We start from the raw sequence: 19067 nt of genomic DNA, 5'->3' as shown, positions 1-19067 counted from the left end.
CGACATTCACCTTAACCAATTGTAATTGTAACGTATTTGATTTGCTTTCAGTTCAGCCAATGAATGCACAGTCAATTGAGCCTACTGTTTCCACGTTCGGTAGAGAAGGAAGGGGACGAGAGAAGCATTGCACTGCGGGTTTGTGTTTTTAACTGTATTTTCCCTTTTTGTGCCACAATTAGTTAACTAATGTAATTTCAATGCACTAATATAGCTAAAATAGATAAACACGTCTTTGATGTTAGTTAAGAAGGATGATCATTCAATGATTCATGATTATTTTATGGCCGCTGCAACGATACTTAACTGGCTGGCCTAGCTAGCACCATTTGTGTTGAATTACAATTATGGCAACATGGCGAAAGTAGCTAGCTGCTAGCTTGAATAGCTAGATTTTGCGTTCGTTTTAACCGAGTTACATTGTTTTTTTCCTGTAGTTCGCGTTTGATCAGTAATGTATAACAAGAACTGATGTAATATAAAACATATTTGGCCTTTTGGAAATGTACGACTGACCTTAGTTGAACATTTAAATTAAACATTTTTTCCAAAGCTCGAAGCTAACGCACTACCATTCGTGCTAATTAGCGTCTCTGGTGGCTAAGGTTAACTAACGTTAACCGTAGTTGTAAGTAGTGGTTATTCGCATCATTCGAACTAATCGGCTTTCAATTTACTCGTATAATTTAACAACTAAATGTATCTATTTCTGTTTTTTAATTACACTGTTCTGAAGAAATTTGGCAAATTCTTTCATTAACATGGAAGTAATTCACGTTTAGATTTTTCCGTCATCTAACATCATTCAGTCGCCATTGATAAGTTCATCTTTTGATTTCTGAACCGTGATGGTTGCACAGTGGCCAAACAATACTACAAATGTTTCGTTTTGGTAGCCGATAACACTAAAGTGTGTATCCTGTTATACAACAGTAGTCGTCGCTTGTTGATCATAAGCCTGGTTTGACCTGTATTGTTACACACACACAGGTTAACAGTTAAAAATAATATCAAACAATCGTGATATGTTCGTTTCTAACTTTGCTGTCACCAAACACTTTTGACTTCAGTTCAGCATTCAAACTATCATCTCCCTCCCCAACAGGTTGCCTGAGCTGTTTGGTCCTTTTCCTTTTAGATCCGCCTATCAACACGCCCTTGTCCCTGTAATAAATAACGGTGAGTCTCGGGTGTGTATCAGTTTCTTAGTTTAATCCCTGATTCTTTAAAAGACAAATCTCCATCATACAACTGAAATAATCTGATTTTAATTTTTCATTGATTCTTGATATGGCAGCAGACGACAACAGGTCAAAGGGGCTGCTTTTCTGCTTGTTTTTCCCTGTTCCTGCCACCTGTATCCTGCATCAAGGTGCTCACTACTTCTATTTCTCTGTCAGAAGACCATGGATACAGAAATTGACCAGCAAGAAGAGACTTCATTCAGCAACACAGAAACTAATGGTATGAACATAAGTACAGTGTGTAATACTGTTGGCGTGATTGCATATGAGTGATGTTAGCACTGATTCTTTTAATTGGTACATCCCTTAGTTACTGTTAAATGTGTGTAACATGTTCACTGTTCTCATCCAAAATTAAATTAATGTATTTTGTTAACATTAAAATTAATTATTTTGTAGTTCTTAAAATGGGACAATATCTGTTTGTATTATTTAAAAAGGGCTTGGAAATAGGAGACTTGTGATTTTGCAATTCACTGTTTTTGGTAGTCTTTTTTTTTTTTTATTTATTTTTTTTCTTATTCCATCTTGTTGAAAGCTCTTTGAGTTGAGCTGTTCGGATGTGTTTTTATCTCCTCTTGCCAGGTAAGCGCCCTGCTGAGGATGCAGATGAGCAAAAATCATTCAAACGCTCCAGGAACTCGGATGAGATGGTTGAGCTCCGCGTTCTCCTGCAGAGCAAAGTAAATCAACCCCTTTTCATGTGACATTTCATGTTGAACCCCTATGTCATTATTTGTCATTTTGTCTCACTCTTTGACACTGACAGTTGGACTGCCAATTTCTTAGTGCCCCTTTTTTTTCCTGCAAAAATCTTTTTTTGATCACCTTTCTGCCCTTGGAATAATTGATGTCCAGGCTTTATTATTTGTATTTGTACAACCGTAGTGTTTTTCTGCATATTAACCTATATATTAGAAATCTTGTATAATTTTGTTAAAACCACATTTCAAATTTATTACTTTCTTTCCGTGTTCAGTTTAAGTATTCTTTGTGTTGCAGAATGCAGGGGCTGTAATTGGCAAAGGTGGAAAAAACATCAAAGCCCTTCGTACAGATGTGAGTAGATCTACTTTATACACCTTGGATCTGTGTTCTGATTCTTTTTTTTTTTAATTTTATTTATTCTTTTTTTTCCCTCTATCTTCACTGGCCTCTTAAGACACAGCTTCTTTTATAGGACAGGAGTATTATTTTTTCCATATGAAATTGATAAAAAATGAAAACCTATAGTATTTTTGTTTTTTTTTTATCAGCGTTAACAAAGGGTGTGGTCAGCTGATGTCTGGACTTTCAGCTCTCTGATCATGAGATTTTCTGACAGTACCCCTTGGGGTTGGTTTTGATCTTCTTTTTGTGTCCAATCAACATTATGTTATTGTATCAGCTCAACTTGCCTTAGGCACAAAAGCCTAATTTCATGTCCAATTCTTTCTCCATAATGATTATTTATTGTAACACAGCTTTAGCAAAGACACTAATGCTCTTGTTAATTACAAATTATTGGTACAGTTCAGAGATCGTGAGGTCACCTGTAGCACAAGCTAATATGTTTTTTTATGTTCTAGCAAAATGGCCAATTATTAATTCATTCAATGTCATTGCCTTTTTCTCTAGTGCTCCACAGTTTGTTTTCCCCCTTTTCTCACTGTCTCTGGTTTATTCCCCAACATTGAGCTCTTCATGTTCTTAATATGCCATTACCCATTTTCCAATGTCACCGTTTCTCCTTTTCTCTCTTTGACAAACCAATCTCTGAGAGAATCAAATTAAAGTCACATTTTAAGTGTAGAGCCTGTATATTAAAAATGTATTCCTCTTCCCTCTCCCTTGTTTATTATTTTACTCTTTACTTTTTTGCCCACTTCCTCCTCTGTTGCCCATGTTCTGGATGGCCCCTCCTGCGCCCGCCCACCTGACACCCTGGTTGGCCCCGCCCATAATCGTGCCCTGTCCCTAAATGGGCGCCTTACTTGATTGACATCTGTGCTCGAATGGCCCTGGCCCCTGCCCATGCCGCGCCCAGTACAATGCCAGTGTGTCAGTCCCAGACAGCAGTGGGCCTGAGCGGTATGTCCCTAAGCTCCTCCCTCTCACTGCCTGACTACAGGTCAAACAAACAAGAAGAAATGAATATTAAATATTAATCCTGCCTCTGTCAAGTCACTGTATTTAGACCTACCTTTTTCAAAAAGTAAATTAGCTTTAGTCAAAATGCGTTTATGTCCGAATCTGCCTGTTGATCCTGTAAAAGCCATGTGAACATCCTCTCTATGCCATTTTTGAAGTAACGTCAGCATTGAAACTTAGGCTGGTGTTATCAGGGTTTTTCTGCAGTCTGTTACTGTCTTTAAAAAATCTTTGCTGTAATCTCTGCAGTATGTTCATGTGTTTTATTTTATTTTATTTTATTTTTTTGCTTGTTTTGTTTTTTCCAACTGATGATCATCTGTCCTTCTATCTTCTGCATTTTCACTTCTCCCCACCCCAAGAGCGAATAAATGTTTTGTTTTTTTTTTCCTTCCCCCAGTTAGTTTTAGAACATCACTTTCTTCTTGCCTCATCCCGTTCTTTTCTTATGTCCTCCTTATACTGATAGTCAGTTTGTCAGTTTAGTATTAAACGTAAAAGGCAAGCTAAGATTCCAGCTTCACCTGAACTTGATTGATTGATGGAGGTTTTTTTTTGTTTTTTTTAAGTAAATTGATTTATTTCTGTTCTATTCATCTCTTCATTATTTGTTTTTTTACGTTTATTGGTTTCCCCTATCCTCTGTAAAATCATCAGCTCCAGTGGTGGCAGGCTTAATTTTGACTGTGGTATGATCTGCACTGCGACTTTCCCTACCATGTCGCTTCCATGTAAACACTGCTTAAGTTGTCCTTATCAGAAAATTCATTACATTTTGTCAATAGGTGGTTGCAGACAGCAATATTTAAATAAATTTTAAAATTTAAAATCACTGTCCAAGATAGCATATTAAGACAGAACAACTTGGAAGTGATTGGTGTGAGGGGATAAGAATGGTTTTATTCATTCTTCATCTTTCCCTGTTTTGTTTGCACCCATATTTGGGGGTTGTTGTAGTCAGTCTTTGTGGTATGCATCCACCAAATTATGCTCGTAGATATTAGAATCCTCTCTGGCACTGTTGGTGCGTATTTCTGCCAAATTCTCTTGTCTTTACCCTCCCTGTCTTGCTCCCTCAGTGGTCACCAAATGCAGTTTATTTTCTTTTGGGTCTTTTTTTAATTTAGTCTCTCACTTCTTTTCTCTGGATGGAGAGTTTTCTTTTCTTTGTACTGTTTTGGTGTCAGCTTTTTACCTATTTCCATGTAAATTATCACCTATTTAGGAAATACATTTTAGATTATGCACAACCCCAACAATTAATTTTGCTATATAATCTAAGTTTATTACAAGGTTCACAGTATTTTATTGGTTTTAATAAAAATTAAATTCTATAAACTAAAATGATGTTCCCTTCCCCCTGGGATGCACTGCTGGCACCCCAACCCCGCTCTCCCTGTGTTTTGATCGGTTAATAAAATATGAAGAATCCTGAGCATCAGTGCAGACATAGAGACTGTTGGAGAAATCCTGCTCAAGATTATCCCAACATTAGAAGAGGTGAGTACTTGAAGTTATTAGCTTCTCTGAATTTGTATCACTCATTATCTTTTGTTTGTAGTGTTGAGTTGCAGAGATGCCTTCAATTGAAATTTACTGCTCTTATTTTGTGCACTCATTGTTTAATAGGGGGTATATCTTGCAAATGAGTGTTTTGCATACATTGAACTTGGTTGAATCCCACTTGTTTTCTGAGCAGAGGTTTACTTGTTGCTGTGATATAATTTGTTTTGTGGTTTGAATTTTCCTGTTCCCTATAGTACCAGCAATATAATGGTATGGATTTTGACTGTGAGCTGCGTCTGCTGATTCACCAGAGCCTGGCTGGCTCAATCATCGGGGTGAAGGGAGCAAAGATCAAGGAGCTCCGTGAGGTCTGTTCATATTAGTTCAAATGAATGTTTTTTTAGATTTGTTTTGTTCTTTTGCAGTTAAATTAACGTACAGTAACATGCATTTCCACTGTCTTCCACTGTTAGCAGTTACTCTTCTGTTTTCATATCAACCCAACATTTCTCTTTGCAATCTGTATACTTCAAGTGTGCAGTGTCATTCACAGTAAAAGTGTGATTTCATGAGTGAATTGCCCTTAGTTTTTCTATAAGTAAAGCTCCCATATCATCTAGTAACTTATTTTTTTCTGTGCCGTTTTTTGTCTCCAGAACACAAAGACTAGCATCAAGTTGTTTCAGGAGTGTTGTCCCCAATCGACCGACCGTGTAGTGCTGGTTGGTGGTAAAACAGAGAGGGTGGTTGAGTGTATCAAGACTATGCTGGAGCTGATCTCTGAAGTAAGAACATTTTATACTATTTATAAGCCCATTTTGTGGTTATCCTGATTTCATAAATAGAGGATTTCCCATAAAAAGGATTTAATTTAACTTAGTCTTTCTGGGTTTGTTTGTTGTTTTTTTTTTTGGTTATTTGAAAAGCATCCGTTTTATGTGATTTACTCTTTGGTGTTTTGAAATTTGTTACTTTTTAGGCACCTATAAAAGGCCGCACTCAGCCCTATGACCCCAATTTCTACGATGAAACGTATGAATATGGTGGTTTTACCATGATGTTTGAGGAGAGAGGTGGTGGCCGCAGACTCATGGGAGGCTTTCCCATGAGAGGAGGCAGATCGAGTGGTGGTGACCGTGGTTATGACCGAATGCCCTCCAGCAGAGGGGGACGAGGACCACCTCCACCTTCCCGCCGTGACTATGATGAAATGAGCCCCCGTCGAGGTCCTCCTCCACCCCACCCCAGTCGTGTTGGTAGGGGCAGTGGTCGTCCACGCAGCATGCCTATGGGTCACCCACACAGAGGCGGGTAAGTGATGAGTATACACAATGCAAAGTTTGTGTGTCTTTTTTTATTTCCTCCTGCTTTTTTTTTTTTCTTTTTCCAGTAATAAGAATATGCTTTTTAAAAATGAACTGCTTCTGTATGTCGTTTTGCATTTTATAAATTGTGATTTGTATTTTGCACAAAAGCCAGAGAAAAGTGGAATTCATGCTTATCACCTCATTAAGTGTGTGTTCTCATCAGCGTATGTCTGGTTCTATTTGTGTGTGTGTTTTTTTTTTTTTTTTTGTTTGTTTGTTTTTCCCCATCTCCATCTTGCCCACAGAGATGATCGTTACTATGACTCGTACCGCGGCTCAGATGAAAGGTCAAAGTAAGTTTCTCTTCCCAAACCTCCCAACTAATCTTAACAGGTATATTTTCACCCTCTGATTTATTTTTGTTCTGTATTGTCTGCGCTTTTCACTGAATATTTAGACATGCTGTGACAACCACTGCTTGTTAATTACCATTAGGTGGTGTTTCTTGTTAAGCAGCATTTCATCCATTGGTCTTTGTAAGTAGTTTACTAATGCTGACAGGTGTTGACCATAATTTCTACTCACAAGTGTGACAAATGAATTTGCCAGTAAATAAATATAGTAAGCGTTGAGGTATTTCCGATTTCCTTTCATTACTACTGCCAACTGTTGCACACTGTAGAAAGGTTATAGAACTCTGCAAATCACCTGCTCACTAATGACAAATATGCTAAATTAGTACAACATGACAATAGAGAAATGCTGCAATAAAGGAAGTGAGTCATGCTGGGTGGAGTTGACATTGTAGTTGGACATATTAACATCATCTGTGCATGTATGTTCTCCAGGAACACAAAAATTAAAGAATAGATCCAAACCCATTTTTTTTAATTTATCCATTATTTGAGTTCAGGGAGGAAGGGTGGGTGGGGGGGACCAGCAGCTCTGGCTCTGATCAGCATCACCACCACCTGTCACTCCTCTCACCATAACACTGTCAGAGCTGTTCCTGTTACTGTGTGGGAAGATGGTTGAGAGGAAATGTGTTTATACTGTAATCTAACTCAGCGTGTGTGTGCAGTTTGACCTAGACCAGAATTTTTCTTTGGAATGTTGTCAAGCAATTTTTTTTCCCTAAACATTTTCTATTTCTTTCAACCCCAACCCACATTTCTTTTTCTCTGCCTGTCTCTTTCTCCTTCCCTTCTCCAGTGACAGAAGAGGCAGACCAGATCGCTATAGCGATAACATGGTTAGTGACCCCTTGCTAAATTCATGCAGCTCTTGTAGTAGCATCTAATTAGGTGCAAGCATCCTCAGTCTAGCATGCTGGTTGCACTAGACAATGTGCTGTGATTGTCCATTGTCCTGTGATGACAATTGTGATTTACTGGAAGTACCTTAGCCAATCGCTTGAGCCTATTGTGTACACACACTCATCTGAGTCCTGGCCATGGATCCAATCCAGTTTTTGCATGGTGTAAGCCATCCCACCAAATGACCATGGTCACTACAGCCAAAGACCCCCCATAATAATCAGCTATAATTGCCCTCTTACTGTGTACTTTTCATGGCCAGCTTGTTTTTCCTGCAAAGAGAGAGAGAGGATGTTGGGGGTGGGGAGGGTGGGGGTGGCCATGGTTGGTTGCTAAGCAGTAATAACTCTTTGTTGACAGACTGGAAGGTCTCTTTCTGCCTCTTTCTCTCTCCCGCTCTCAGCCCTGGCAGGATACTGCCTTCCGTTGCTCAGCAACAGCTTTTTGAATCGCTTGTTGCCCTGGTGACAGCAGCAGCTGAAAATGGGGGCTGATGGAGATGCAAGGAGAGGCGGAAGAGGGGGGATGGAGGGAGGGAAGAAGGAGGAGCATGTCTTTTGGATGAAAACTGGGTGGCTTTTAGTTGGGTCTACTCCATGGACGAGGCTGCTGCATTACCAATATGTTCATGCTGACAATCCTGTATCCGTTTTGGTGGAATCTCTAGAAGAATTACAGGAATGGGTTGTATTGTCTTTAACACTTGTTTGTTTCTTTTTGTTTTTTGCAGAGTGGCGGTGGATATGGTAAGTGCTTAGCCTTGTTTTCTCTGACATAAGGATGTGGTTACAAGAATGTTAGTGTGCTGGAGAATATAGGCCTCCTTTCAAACATGGCATAAGGGTAGAAAAAAAAAATATCTGTAATTTGGCTAAATGGACATTGCATCTAAAATGAATTTGGTGGACTATTGGTTAAACAATATTGTGCTCTTTATTAAAACTTGTGGTCATGCTTTGCTTAAATTATAGCTTATAAGAAATGTTGAGCATGGCATGCAGCATCATTTGCTGTTTTTGACACAAATAACCAGTCATTTGTTTGAGTTTAGCATTAAGGTGGATAATGTTTACAAGTGTGACAGAAAAAAATAGCCTTAGTAATTGTTAAGTCAGCGTTTTTTGTTTTTTGTTTGTTTGTTTTTTTATCCTGCTCAGACAACAGTTCCTCCTGGGATAGCTACCCATCAGGTATGTCTATACACTTGGATTTAATCAATACATTTATAAGATTGCAGAGCCATATTAGATATTGTTTACACCAATATACAGATATTGAGTGATCCTAATATGTTCCCACTATTTCTGCACTTCATTGTCCTGGCATGTCTGCTTTTCTTTTCCCCTTTACTTTCCCTCTTGCTATCAGGTGGACGTGGCTCCTATAATGACATGGGTGGCCCTGTTATCACCACACAAGTGACGATCCCTAAAGATGTGAGTAAAAGACAGTAATGTAACGACAAGCTTGGTTTTTTTGACCCAGTATAAGCTCATAGCAAATTAAAAACCTTACTTCACCATATATGGTCAATGTATCTACACTCTGATCCCTCTGACATTTAAATGATTCTTAGTTCTGTGTATATATTTTTTTTTTTTTTCTATTAGCTGTGCAGCAACTAAGTAGATGGCAGTATTTCAGATGTAGAGTAGTTTTCCACATGTTCTCCACATACAAGAATGTAGTTGTCACTAGCAAAAATTATTAAACAATAAAGAATTTGTACTTTATTCATTTTATATTAGAATCTATAGTTACTTGTGTCTGTCAGTCATGGTTTATTCTGGTTTTGCATCCATCTGCTCTTTACCTTCCACATTCCTAAAGTTACACATGCGCGTGTCCAGGGCTCAAAACATTTATCTATGTGTTTTGGTTTTTTTCTTCGATTCTTTGTGTTTCCCCTCCAACAGCTGGCAGGCTCAATCATTGGTAAGGGAGGCCAGAGGATCAAACAGATCCGCCATGAGTCTGGGGCCTCTATCAAGATCGATGAACCCCTGGAAGGTTCTGAAGACCGAATCATTACCATTACTGGAACCCAGGATCAGATCCAAAACGCCCAGTACCTTCTACAGAACAGGCAAGTACTTACAGTGCCTGTGTTACACTGAATTTCAGCTCATGAGTATAGAATTTCTTTATTTTATTTGTATTAAACCATATTCTTTTCAATTTGTGATTGAGCTCATTTCATTGTAGTCTTAGTTTTGAACCCTATACAATCCTTCATAACATTGCTCTGTAGGCACGTTAATTAGTCTGAGCTCATGATTGTTGCATCAATAAGAGTACTGTTCATGATGCAAGCCACACACAAATTGTAGCCATTTAGTGGAATGACAACAACAGCAGATACGATTACTGAGGATGGTTAATATAGTTAAATCTGCATGTTTAATCACAAATGATAGATTTAGTTGATTTTGTGCATTTGTATTTCTTTTCTAAAATGCATCCTTATACTAGGTAACCCAGTTTTTGTTGGGTTACAGAGCTTTGTTGGCTGCTGTCTTTCTCCACTAACCCCACTTCCTTTCCCATGCAACCTGCAACTAGTTCATACCTTCCTCTTACATGAAATGGCTGTGAAGGAGTAGGCAAATTTGATAAGTCCACATATTATGTTTTTATTTATTTTTTTTCTTTTCTTTTTCCACCCCCAAGAGGGTCAGTCCCTGACCTGTTGTTTTGACTTGCGTTTGTCCGGTAAATATAATTTATAGAAATACAAGAACATCTATTTGCCCTCAAAGCCGTTTCACTGTGAAGCAGGGAGTGGATTGATTCTTCCCCTGGCTGCTGCTGTGTGGAAGACTAGTGATTTTGTTGTTTTTAGTTAGATTTACCGACAACAAATCACAGTCTGCCAAATGGCACAGGCTCCTCCTCTTCTGTCTCCCTTGGCAACCAGTAGGCACGTATAATATACTACTTCCTTGTTGATGCCATCTGAGCTTTGCCCAAATGCTAATACAGCTGCAGACCTGTTGCCCTGTCTCACAGTAGTGTTGTGTTGCCATGGTAACTAACCCTGCCTCCATCTTTTCCTCTCCTCCTTCAGTTTGCTGCTCCTGCTAGGACACAAGGACTAACCACACCTCTCTTTTTCATCATGTTTCTTGCTCTTCCTCAGCCACTTGTCAGATCTCCACCCCCTTCCTTTCTGCCTATCTTTTTACTTGCTGTCTGTCTTCTCTCGCTATGCATTATTTTCCTTCCCAAGCATTCATCCTCCCACAGTTGCATAGCCATATATTTACTCTGACATCAGGAGGTAGAATGCATTTTTCTTTTCATGCCTGGTATTAATTTTTTTTCACTCTTTTTTTATTTCAGTGTGAAGCAGTACTCGGGTCATTTGCTGTAGAGCCAGGAAGCGCAAATCAAGGCATACTCAGATTGACCCCATCCCCCAATCCCTCCTCTCAACCTTTCTGCCCCTATCTAAAACATCCCTTTCAGACTATTATTCTGGATTGTGGGTGTCTTTTTGAGTTTTATTTTTGTATTTTTTAATTAAATAAATGTCCAACATTCCTGTGCATCAAAGAAAATGTAGAAGATCTGCATTTTAAAGTGTAGACCAATAGTTTATCAGATTTTTTTGCTTTTTTTTCTAACCGTATATCAAAATATCTGGGACTTCAACAGACAAAAATAAACATAACCTTTATTTTTTTTTTTTTTTAGTGTTTTATTTTTTCTTTTAAATGACTAAAGGTGTGTTTGTGTCTGTGAATCTGTCCTGTGTGCGCATGTCAGTGTGTGTGGGTTGGTATGCTTTGTCTTTTTTCACACACAGTTATACTCTACTACCACTCTGTGCAACATGCAGAATGTAAGATGATTTTGTTTTTTTGTTTTTTTTGTTTTTTAAGTGCTCTGGGGAAATTCACTCTATAGACTGGATATTACAATGTTTAAGTTGGGAGTTGTGTATGCACCAGATGGAAGATAATCTAATAAAAGGATGATTTTGTGTAATAAACCCAAATTGTTTGAGTAACTTCACAAATGCAAACACTGAAGTTGGAAATTTGTTAAGGCAGTTTATTGGAGATTTGTCAAATGATATACTTTTTCTATTTTGTCCTTGCAATTCCATGTGCTCTACACGTTGCTCCCCACGCTGTGGACTTTTGTCAACTTGTAAGACAAATAAAGATGCCACTTTTTACCGAACTTTGCACGTTTAATGAGTTATCAATTTTCTTTATATTGTTTTATCAATAATATAATATAGTTTCTAGTATTTAGTATAGCTGGAGATTTCTGGGTAAATGATTAATAAAGGCCACTCCTTCCTTTTTAGAACAAAAGCAGCAAATCTTATCAGAGGAAGAGTGACCAAATGGATTTTATTTTAGTTTTAATAGCTATTTAGAAGTTACTTAGACTTATTGGTTGTTAACATGATGAGAAAATATGATTTCAATCTATTTTTAATTTAAATGATTTGTGTACACGATTGTGCCCAGTTTCCTGTACTGAGCTGTTATTGGCTGATTAGCTAGTGATGTAACATTACCTCGCAGCCAGCGAGGCTCTGATTGGTCGACAGCTGAAAACCAGGTCAGATAGGGGAAATTGCAAGAGTATACTGTCTTTTGAAGCACCAGTGAGGGAAGTAGTAGGGTGTTGACAGGGGAATGAACCTCGCTCCTACTGAAAAGTAAGTTAATTTAGATAAAATCTGAATTCATGACCTATATAGGTAGTCTGAAATCGCAGAAGTATCTATACATGACTAATGGTAACAAAAACAAAAACAAAAAAAAAATGGCGCCAACGTCAGAATCTGTTCAGTTTACTGCACTTTGACCGTCTTTTGACTCAAGTGCAGTGACGTGATATCACTAACAAGCTGACTGATGATATAACTAACAAGCTGACTACCCCAACCCCCCTCAAAAAAACAAACAAACAAAAAAACTGCGCTTCTCTGTGTAAAGTAAATAATGTTACTCGCTTTACAAACAGCGTTGAGAATGAATTTCATTCAGTAGGTCACCATGGTAATGCGTCACGGGCATCATTAACATTGATGAGAGACATTGAAAGGATAGCTGCTCTACAGCTCGTACAAATGACGGAGTTGCCCAGTAATGCTCCTGTGTACATGACATTTCAAATTCTGAATGAAGTGCCTCCATAAAAGAAAGTGTGGTGAACCCTATAAGTGGAAACCAATACATAATCTAAGAAAATAGTACTCCACAAAATTACATTGTCATTGTGGATATTTATTTAAGGTTATAAAGTTACATTGTACACCTATTGCCACTTTAAAAAATAAATTCGTCTCTATATGTCATTTTCAAATGCATGTCTGAAATAGAGGACACAAGTAAACGTAAAAACCTCCCCAGCTCATCCTCAGAGCATAGCCTGAAAGGAGACACAATAACCACAAACCATTTAGATACAATTTTTGGTTGTTTTACGTATCCTCTTGCAAATCTTTATATACATTTTTTAATCATGATATGTCTCTTTTTATGGATACATTGATATAGTAATTTGGTTAACTTTTTATATGCATTCACATAAAACAATATATGTTCAAAAACCCAATGAAATGTTTTCCAAAATTAAAGTCAATTTTAGGAAAAAGACTCCCATCAGTTGATTTGCTCTCATTTACCAAAAAGCTGGTTGCAGTCAGCATGCTGAATATCTATGTTAGGCTGATATATGTTCTTTTGTGTCTAGTTTTAGTCATTTTTATATATTTTGGGAATATGAAAATTCTCGTTTGATGATTTTTATATTTTATTTTGCATTTTGTGCCAGATTTTAATAGTTTTACATCTCATGTCTCTATGGAAATAGATATTTCTGAAACAAGAACAATGGTCTCTCATATTGGGCCCCCGCCTTTGCTAGAAAGACCTGCCCGGGAATCTGCCATTGGTTTTTCCAATGTGAAATGCTTAATAAAGCAGGAAGAGGATCTTTAAAACACTGTTTCCTCAAAGATGTGTTATAGGTCTGCGATGTTTCTGTGTAAGAAGGGCACAGCTTTTTATATCACTCAGCACCCATCCAAGCATGACCATACAAGCTGCTTCTGAAGTGTGTACATTTTTTACTTGAAGCACTCAGAGCTTTTTTAGAAAACAGTTATGGGTTTTTGAATGCCAGAAGACATATTTGTTTTCACACTAAAACCCTGTCTCGTCTACCTATATGTATGCCTTAGACTCATAGATTTTTCATTGTTACAAAATGTATTCATGCTTTATGAATGTTTGTTGTCCACATGTTTTTTCAGTTGCATTTCTGCTCCATCTGACATGGAAAAACCCCTGTTCCCCAGAGAGTCTGGAAAGTTCATAGCAGAGAGTAGCAGAGATGTGTTTGTTGAGGAAGCAGGAGTGCAGAAAGTGGCAGAGATGCTCTACAGTCTCCGGCATAGCGATGCTTTGACAGCCAGTGGTTGGAAGAATGCAAATCCATTGGCCCCAGCACCCACCTCAGACCAGGGGAGTTTCTGAGCACCAAGGTTCATCCAGAGTGCTTGCTTTTTTTTTTTTTTTCTTTCACATTAAGTTGTAAACCATGTGCTACATAGATGTTTTTGTTCAGTGGAAGCCAACCATAGCACTGTGCTAATAAGCAGAAGAAGGCTGACTAGTAACAACCCATTAGAAATACATGAAAGAAGAACTTGTATCACCATTGTGGTTAATGAGACTGACAAGATTAAAAAAATGGAAACTTTAGGTAATTTAAAACTTGCCCTTGTTTTTAAAAACAAATGGTATGTTATTTAATTTGTAGAAATGATTAATGTTTTAGATTATCGGGCATAAGAGTAAACTGCTTTTCTCTAATTCCTAGTGTTAAAAATTAAAAAATCCTTAAGTTTAATGCTGTTGGCAGGGCAAAAGGAGACATTTAGAGGGACTGTTTTCAGCTCTAGTAAATTAATTAGCATTGTTATCTGTTTTTGGATCTTTTGACTGTTTATTTTTTTAAAATTATATAATTAATTACATGAATCATTAGCACTGCGATAGACTGGTGACCTGTCCAGGGTGTACCCTGCTTCTCACCTGTTAAAATGCTGGGTTGACTCCAGCTTCCCTGTGACCCTTAATGGATGAAGTGGTTCAGATAATGAATGAATGGATGCAATGAAAATCATTAGTTGCAACATTACTTTAAGTTTATTCTGCAATGTCTTAGTAAAACATCAGTCAAGAAACATTTTTTAATGGTGCAAGCTTTTCTGACTCTGTAATGTTTAGTGAAAATGGACCAAGAATTCCACCATGAACTAAACTTATTTTAAACATTTTTATGTTCAGACTGTTGTGTAATTTAGTGCTATTTGCTTTCTCATTGCAGGTGTTAATTTTCCAGGCTTTGTATCATTCTTTCTTAATTTTTGCATGTTTACACTACAGGCACTGAACTGGGTGTTTGTGGTAGACACCATGAACTTCTCTTTTTGGCCAGAGAAAGAAACTCAGCAGTGTGAAGTGACCTTTAAAGGCACAACTTACAGAGGCTACATGACCCTGTGTGCTTCCATTACCAGGGCCATGGAAGAAGGTGAGAGCGTGTGCACTATATCACAAAATGAATTACTTGTTCACACCATAATCCAGTTTTCTCCTACTGAACAGGCAGAAGAGCACTTGAAATAACTTGTATTGTTCACTGAATTGTGCTCTGATGTAGCCCGTGCATGTCTGAGCTCCTGTCCCAGGTGCATTATTGTGTGATAGATCTGTTTTATTGGCAGTTCATCAAAGTTAAACACAAAACAAACTAGATTAAATAACAATGGAGGGAAAAATAAATCTAGGCATCATGGCTACCTCACATCTTGGCCTTAATGAGGGCCATGCAGAGGTAACTGAAACAATGAAATGTCCATACATCAGACAGTTTATGCTAGCTGCCCACATAGTTTTTGGGCATTCACTGCCAGAGAGTTCCACAAACTTCTACAGGAGCATGTCACTAACTTTTGATGGTGGTTTGCGAACTGCTTTGTGAAGGTGTTCTACAAGGCGTCTGGCTTTTGCTTTTTCCTGCATTGACAGTTTGGTAGCATAGTTAGCACGCTTAATTTAAAAATGTCTCTTGATGTTGTTTTTTTTAAACATAGTAATAATCTTCTTTTGAATAATTCTGCTTTTGTCACACTTGTGACAGAATATTCAGACCCCCAGTCTTTGTTGAAAATGCAGCATTTTTGCTATCAGTGTTTTTTCTTATGCTATATAAGTAAAGTCTATTTACCATTACCATTTACCACATATCCTCCGTCTGTTTTTACCACTACAGCTGCCGATCTTACTAACCTGTCTCCAGCAGAAACAACTTGAGACTATATTTTATCTTTGGCTAAATGTAGATTGTGTTTTTGGATAAAATATAGTAAAATGTCATTATAAACGCTTTTCACCCTCAAGATTGATAAACATTGTAAAAATATGTTTAAAAAAATATTGATAAACATATTGATGGTTTTTATAGATTTCTTAAGGCTCTTTTTGTTTCATTTGAGATTCCCACTGTCCTCTTCCAGCTATGGGGCTGTATTTTGCCCCTATGTGCTTAATTCTGTGTGGATTTTCATGTAGCCGGTTGTTGTGTATGTGCCCTTTACTTGAGCTTAGGCTGCTGGAAAATTGCTTTTAGCTCTGCATGATACTGAGCATCATTTATAATTAGCGTGAATGACTCTGGGTATGAATCAATCATGTCTCATATAGAATAGTGTTCTCAATGTGTGGTCGCTGTGGCCTTTATAACTACAAGAGATCCTCACAGAGAAGCACAGGTAGCCTTGTTCCAGAGTCTGACTCTCAAGGTTTGACAGCATGATATCAGAACAAATTATGTCTTTTAAGTCTCTTGTGAAAATGGCTGCTGTGGAGCTATATTCCTGTCATTAAAGCACATTATAACTTCATAATGTAAAGATATTGGGAGTCCTACCCATCTGCATTGGTTCCAGACTAAAGATAAATCCATCTTGCTTTTTCATCTCTCCACACTCCACAGGTATACCAATTACTGACCCCAAGTACTTCTCTCAGATGAGTGTGGAAGAGTTGGGACATGTCCTTCGATCAGACAATGAAACACCTATGCCGATGCTTCAGGAGCGCCATAAGGTTCTGAAATTATCAATAAAATTTATAACATTCACAGCACTAGAGGAATAATGATTAACCATTTCCCATTTAAAACGGCACAAGTATAATTGTTTGACACATGACTCAAGGTTCATCTTTTGGTAGCAGATATGAAAATAGTCCTATAGACTGAAAAATAATATTTTCATATTAAGAAGAAAAACTGTTTGCTCAAAATAGTATAATTAATTATAAATTTACTTCAAAAGTTGAAATTAAGACTATGTAGCTTTAAGTCATCATCTTCGTTAAATTTGATAATATCATATCCTAATTCTGTCTAACAAGGTGCTGACTGAAGGTGGTCGTGTGCTTCTGGAACATGGTGGAAGTTTCTGGAGTTTCATCAGCCAAGCTGGAAACGATGCCCAAAAGATGGTTGAGCTCATTGTGGAGAAGATTCCGTCCTACAGGGATGAAGCTGTGTATGAGGTCAGAGTTCAGGGGGCCCTCTGTAAAAATAATAGGACAGTTTGGTTCTGGACATGTGAAAAGGCATCTTCTTGCTGACATTCACTATAATCAGTGTACTTGTGATCAGAAATTTCATGCTAATTTACATTTACATTTGCAAATAGTCCAGTTATAAAGTTGGATGCCAGCTTTATATTTTCTTTTAAATTCAATGCATGGACAATAAAAGCTTTGTACAACCATGAGGACACTTTACAAACATGTAATAAAAATAAGCAAATTGTATAAAACATCTTGAAAGCACATGGGAAGTGCTTGTGATTTTAAATTAATCTGTACATTTAGAGAACTTGTGATGTGAGAGTTCCACCTCCTGGTCACAGTCAGCCTCACAAGTTTTTAATACTCTTCATTCTGTGCAATAAGTGAAGGTGTAAATTCTGTACTTTACACAAAATTGCTATATTATCTCAAGCCATAAATAATAATGATTTAAGATGAAATAAACATCCATCTGTATTTGTGTTACATTTATGTTTGTTTCAGGGCAAAAGAATTTCATTCTACAAGCGAGCCCAGATCCTGGTGGCAGATTTCTGGGGTATCATGGAGGCCAGAGGACAGGGAGACATCACCAGCATGGACTGGCTCACCATGTTTGCAGACTACAGGGTTCCTCAGGCTCTTGTCTACTTGGGAGTACTGCGATACTCGGATGCACTGATGCAAGCATTGAAGAACGGTGAGACCCATGTGTCCATGCGTTTCTGGTCTTGACAAATAAGTTTAAAAATCGTTGCAAATTATGTTCCTCAGGTGAGCTGTTGTGTTCAGGCAATCGGAGGGAGGTTGAGATCCGAGGGTGTTCAATTTGGTCTGTGGAGCTGATCAAAGAGCGTCTTTGCAAACTGGTACAGGAGAGAGAGCAACAAGCCTGTAACATCACCTCTGCAATCATTGACTTCTACCTGTGGCCTTATGCCAAGCAGCACCACAAAGAGATGGCCCACATTCCCATACACCACACACGCTGCATTTACTACTGATGAGCTGGCTGGCAATCACACATACTGTAGGCTGCACATCACAGTTTGTAGCCTTGGCACTAGGGTTTTTCCCTGGGAGGAAGCCAAGCATGTCTGTGCCAAATAAATTGTATGTTCAAGCAGACTTCTCTGGTTGTAATGGAAACAGGTGTGAGGGTATAGTATTGCTATGGATGTACAATCAATTCAAATATTTACTGTTTATGATATGTAACATTTTGCGATAACCATCTGTAAAACCATCTGTAAAAGAGCCAGAGATGAGTTTATGCTATACAGTGTATGTTATGTGAAAATAAATATGAACCCTCCACCAGGCAATTGAGTTATGAACTGACATTCATTAAAAGCAGCAAAAACAAGGTTTTTTTTGTTTGATACCGTGTGTTTTTACTTCTAAATAAGTGCTCTCAGGATAATGATAACATTTCTAACTTATTATATATTTTAAGTCAGGATGTTTGTTATGGGGTCCCTTATGTTTTCCATTAAATTATAAAAATAAAATATACCACATTGTAGTTCATATTTTTAATCATCACTGAAAAATGATCAAGAATTAATTTAACATGTAAAGCTATATATGAAGCAGTTTAATGTGAAATAAGTTCACAAAATGTAAGTAATTTTATGCATCTGTAACAGTTTTGTTATATTTAAGTGTAATAATGCTGTTTTTATATTAAGCATAGTTCAGATGATATCGTAAAGTGTAAGAATAAAACTATAGGGCCACCAAATGACTAGAATCAAGCATGATCTTCCATCTCTCCATTTTCTATACCAGTGCAGGCTCTCGGAGAGGCTGGAGCTTTTCCCAGCGGCTACCAGGCCAGAGGCAGGACACACCCTGGACAAGAAAAGCATGATCTTCCCTAAAGAAATTTAAATGAATGCCTAAATAAATTTAATATCATATTTGAACGATGGCGCTGTTGCC

General features: G+C 37.7%; 3 protein-coding genes across 16 annotated transcripts in view; 2 read left to right on the top strand and 1 right to left on the bottom strand.

Moving 5' to 3' along the window:
- Positions 1–19067, bottom strand: part of rmi1 (RMI1, RecQ mediated genome instability 1, homolog (S. cerevisiae)) — a 29236-nt gene that overhangs the window by 9802 nt on the left and 367 nt on the right. Inside the window, exon 1 of one of the 2 annotated variants that reach the window (XM_041999123.1) lies at positions 517–594. The exons of the other annotated variant lie outside the window; for it this stretch is intronic. The gene's annotated coding sequence lies outside the window, so the exon portion shown is untranslated. Of the gene's footprint in view, positions 1–516; positions 595–19067 lie in introns of those variants that run through there. 2 annotated transcript variants of the gene reach the window in all.
- On the top strand, positions 52–11691 carry hnrnpk (heterogeneous nuclear ribonucleoprotein K). 10 transcript variants are annotated; one of them, XM_041999136.1, is made up of 17 exons: positions 53–138; positions 1106–1179; positions 1404–1464; positions 1830–1927; positions 2247–2303; positions 3271–3314; positions 4802–4874; positions 5135–5248; positions 5537–5665; positions 5860–6191; positions 6493–6540; positions 7400–7439; positions 8234–8249; positions 8661–8693; positions 8872–8939; positions 9420–9589; positions 10846–11691. In XM_041999136.1, exons 3-17 carry the CDS (start codon positions 1407–1409, stop codon positions 10874–10876), a joined length of 1311 nt encoding a protein of 436 aa, XP_041855070.1. In that variant the 5' UTR covers positions 53–138; positions 1106–1179; positions 1404–1406; the 3' UTR covers positions 10877–11691. The 10 variants fall into 10 exon arrangements, with proteins under 10 accessions (XP_041855073.1, XP_041855072.1, XP_041855070.1 ...); XM_041999135.1 differs by having other exon boundaries at positions 1401–1464; XM_041999132.1 differs by having other exon boundaries at positions 1301–1464.
- c11h9orf64 (chromosome 11 C9orf64 homolog) lies at positions 12067–18489 on the top strand. 4 transcript variants are annotated; one of them, XM_041999144.1, is made up of 7 exons: positions 12067–12181; positions 13784–13994; positions 14922–15069; positions 16534–16646; positions 16956–17099; positions 17628–17823; positions 17898–18489. In XM_041999144.1, exons 1-7 carry the CDS (start codon positions 12159–12161, stop codon positions 18125–18127), a joined length of 1065 nt encoding a protein of 354 aa, XP_041855078.1. In that variant the 5' UTR covers positions 12067–12158; the 3' UTR covers positions 18128–18489. The 4 variants fall into 4 exon arrangements, with proteins under 4 accessions (XP_041855078.1, XP_041855079.1, XP_041855080.1 ...); XM_041999145.1 differs by having other exon boundaries at positions 12095–12181; positions 13829–13994; XM_041999146.1 differs by lacking the exon at positions 12067–12181 and having other exon boundaries at positions 13878–14014.

The sequence above is a fragment of the Melanotaenia boesemani genome, chromosome 11 (genome assembly GCF_017639745.1).
Source record: "Melanotaenia boesemani isolate fMelBoe1 chromosome 11, fMelBoe1.pri, whole genome shotgun sequence".
NCBI classification, from domain to species: domain Eukaryota; kingdom Metazoa; phylum Chordata; class Actinopteri; order Atheriniformes; family Melanotaeniidae; genus Melanotaenia; species Melanotaenia boesemani.
Note: the sequence above shows the minus strand (reverse complement) of the source record. Positions and strands in the feature narration are given on the sequence as shown.

Excerpts from the sequence above, each read along its gene's own strand:
- hnrnpk (XM_041999136.1), top strand. The coding sequence starts at position 1,407 with ATGGATACAGAAATTGACCAGCAAGAAGAGACTTCATTCAGCAACACA. Across the intron at positions 1,465-1,829 it reads CAGCAACACAGAAACTAATG|GTAAGCGCCCTGCTGAGGAT; the intron begins GTATGAACATAA and ends TCCTCTTGCCAG. Across the intron at positions 5,666-5,859 it reads TGCTGGAGCTGATCTCTGAA|GCACCTATAAAAGGCCGCAC; the intron begins GTAAGAACATTT and ends GTTACTTTTTAG.
- c11h9orf64 (XM_041999144.1), top strand. The coding sequence starts at position 12,159 with ATGAACCTCGCTCCTACTGAAAA. Across the intron at positions 12,182-13,783 it reads AACCTCGCTCCTACTGAAAA|TTGCATTTCTGCTCCATCTG; the intron begins GTAAGTTAATTT and ends ATGTTTTTTCAG. Across the intron at positions 13,995-14,921 it reads CAGCACCCACCTCAGACCAG|GCACTGAACTGGGTGTTTGT; the intron begins GGGAGTTTCTGA and ends TTTACACTACAG.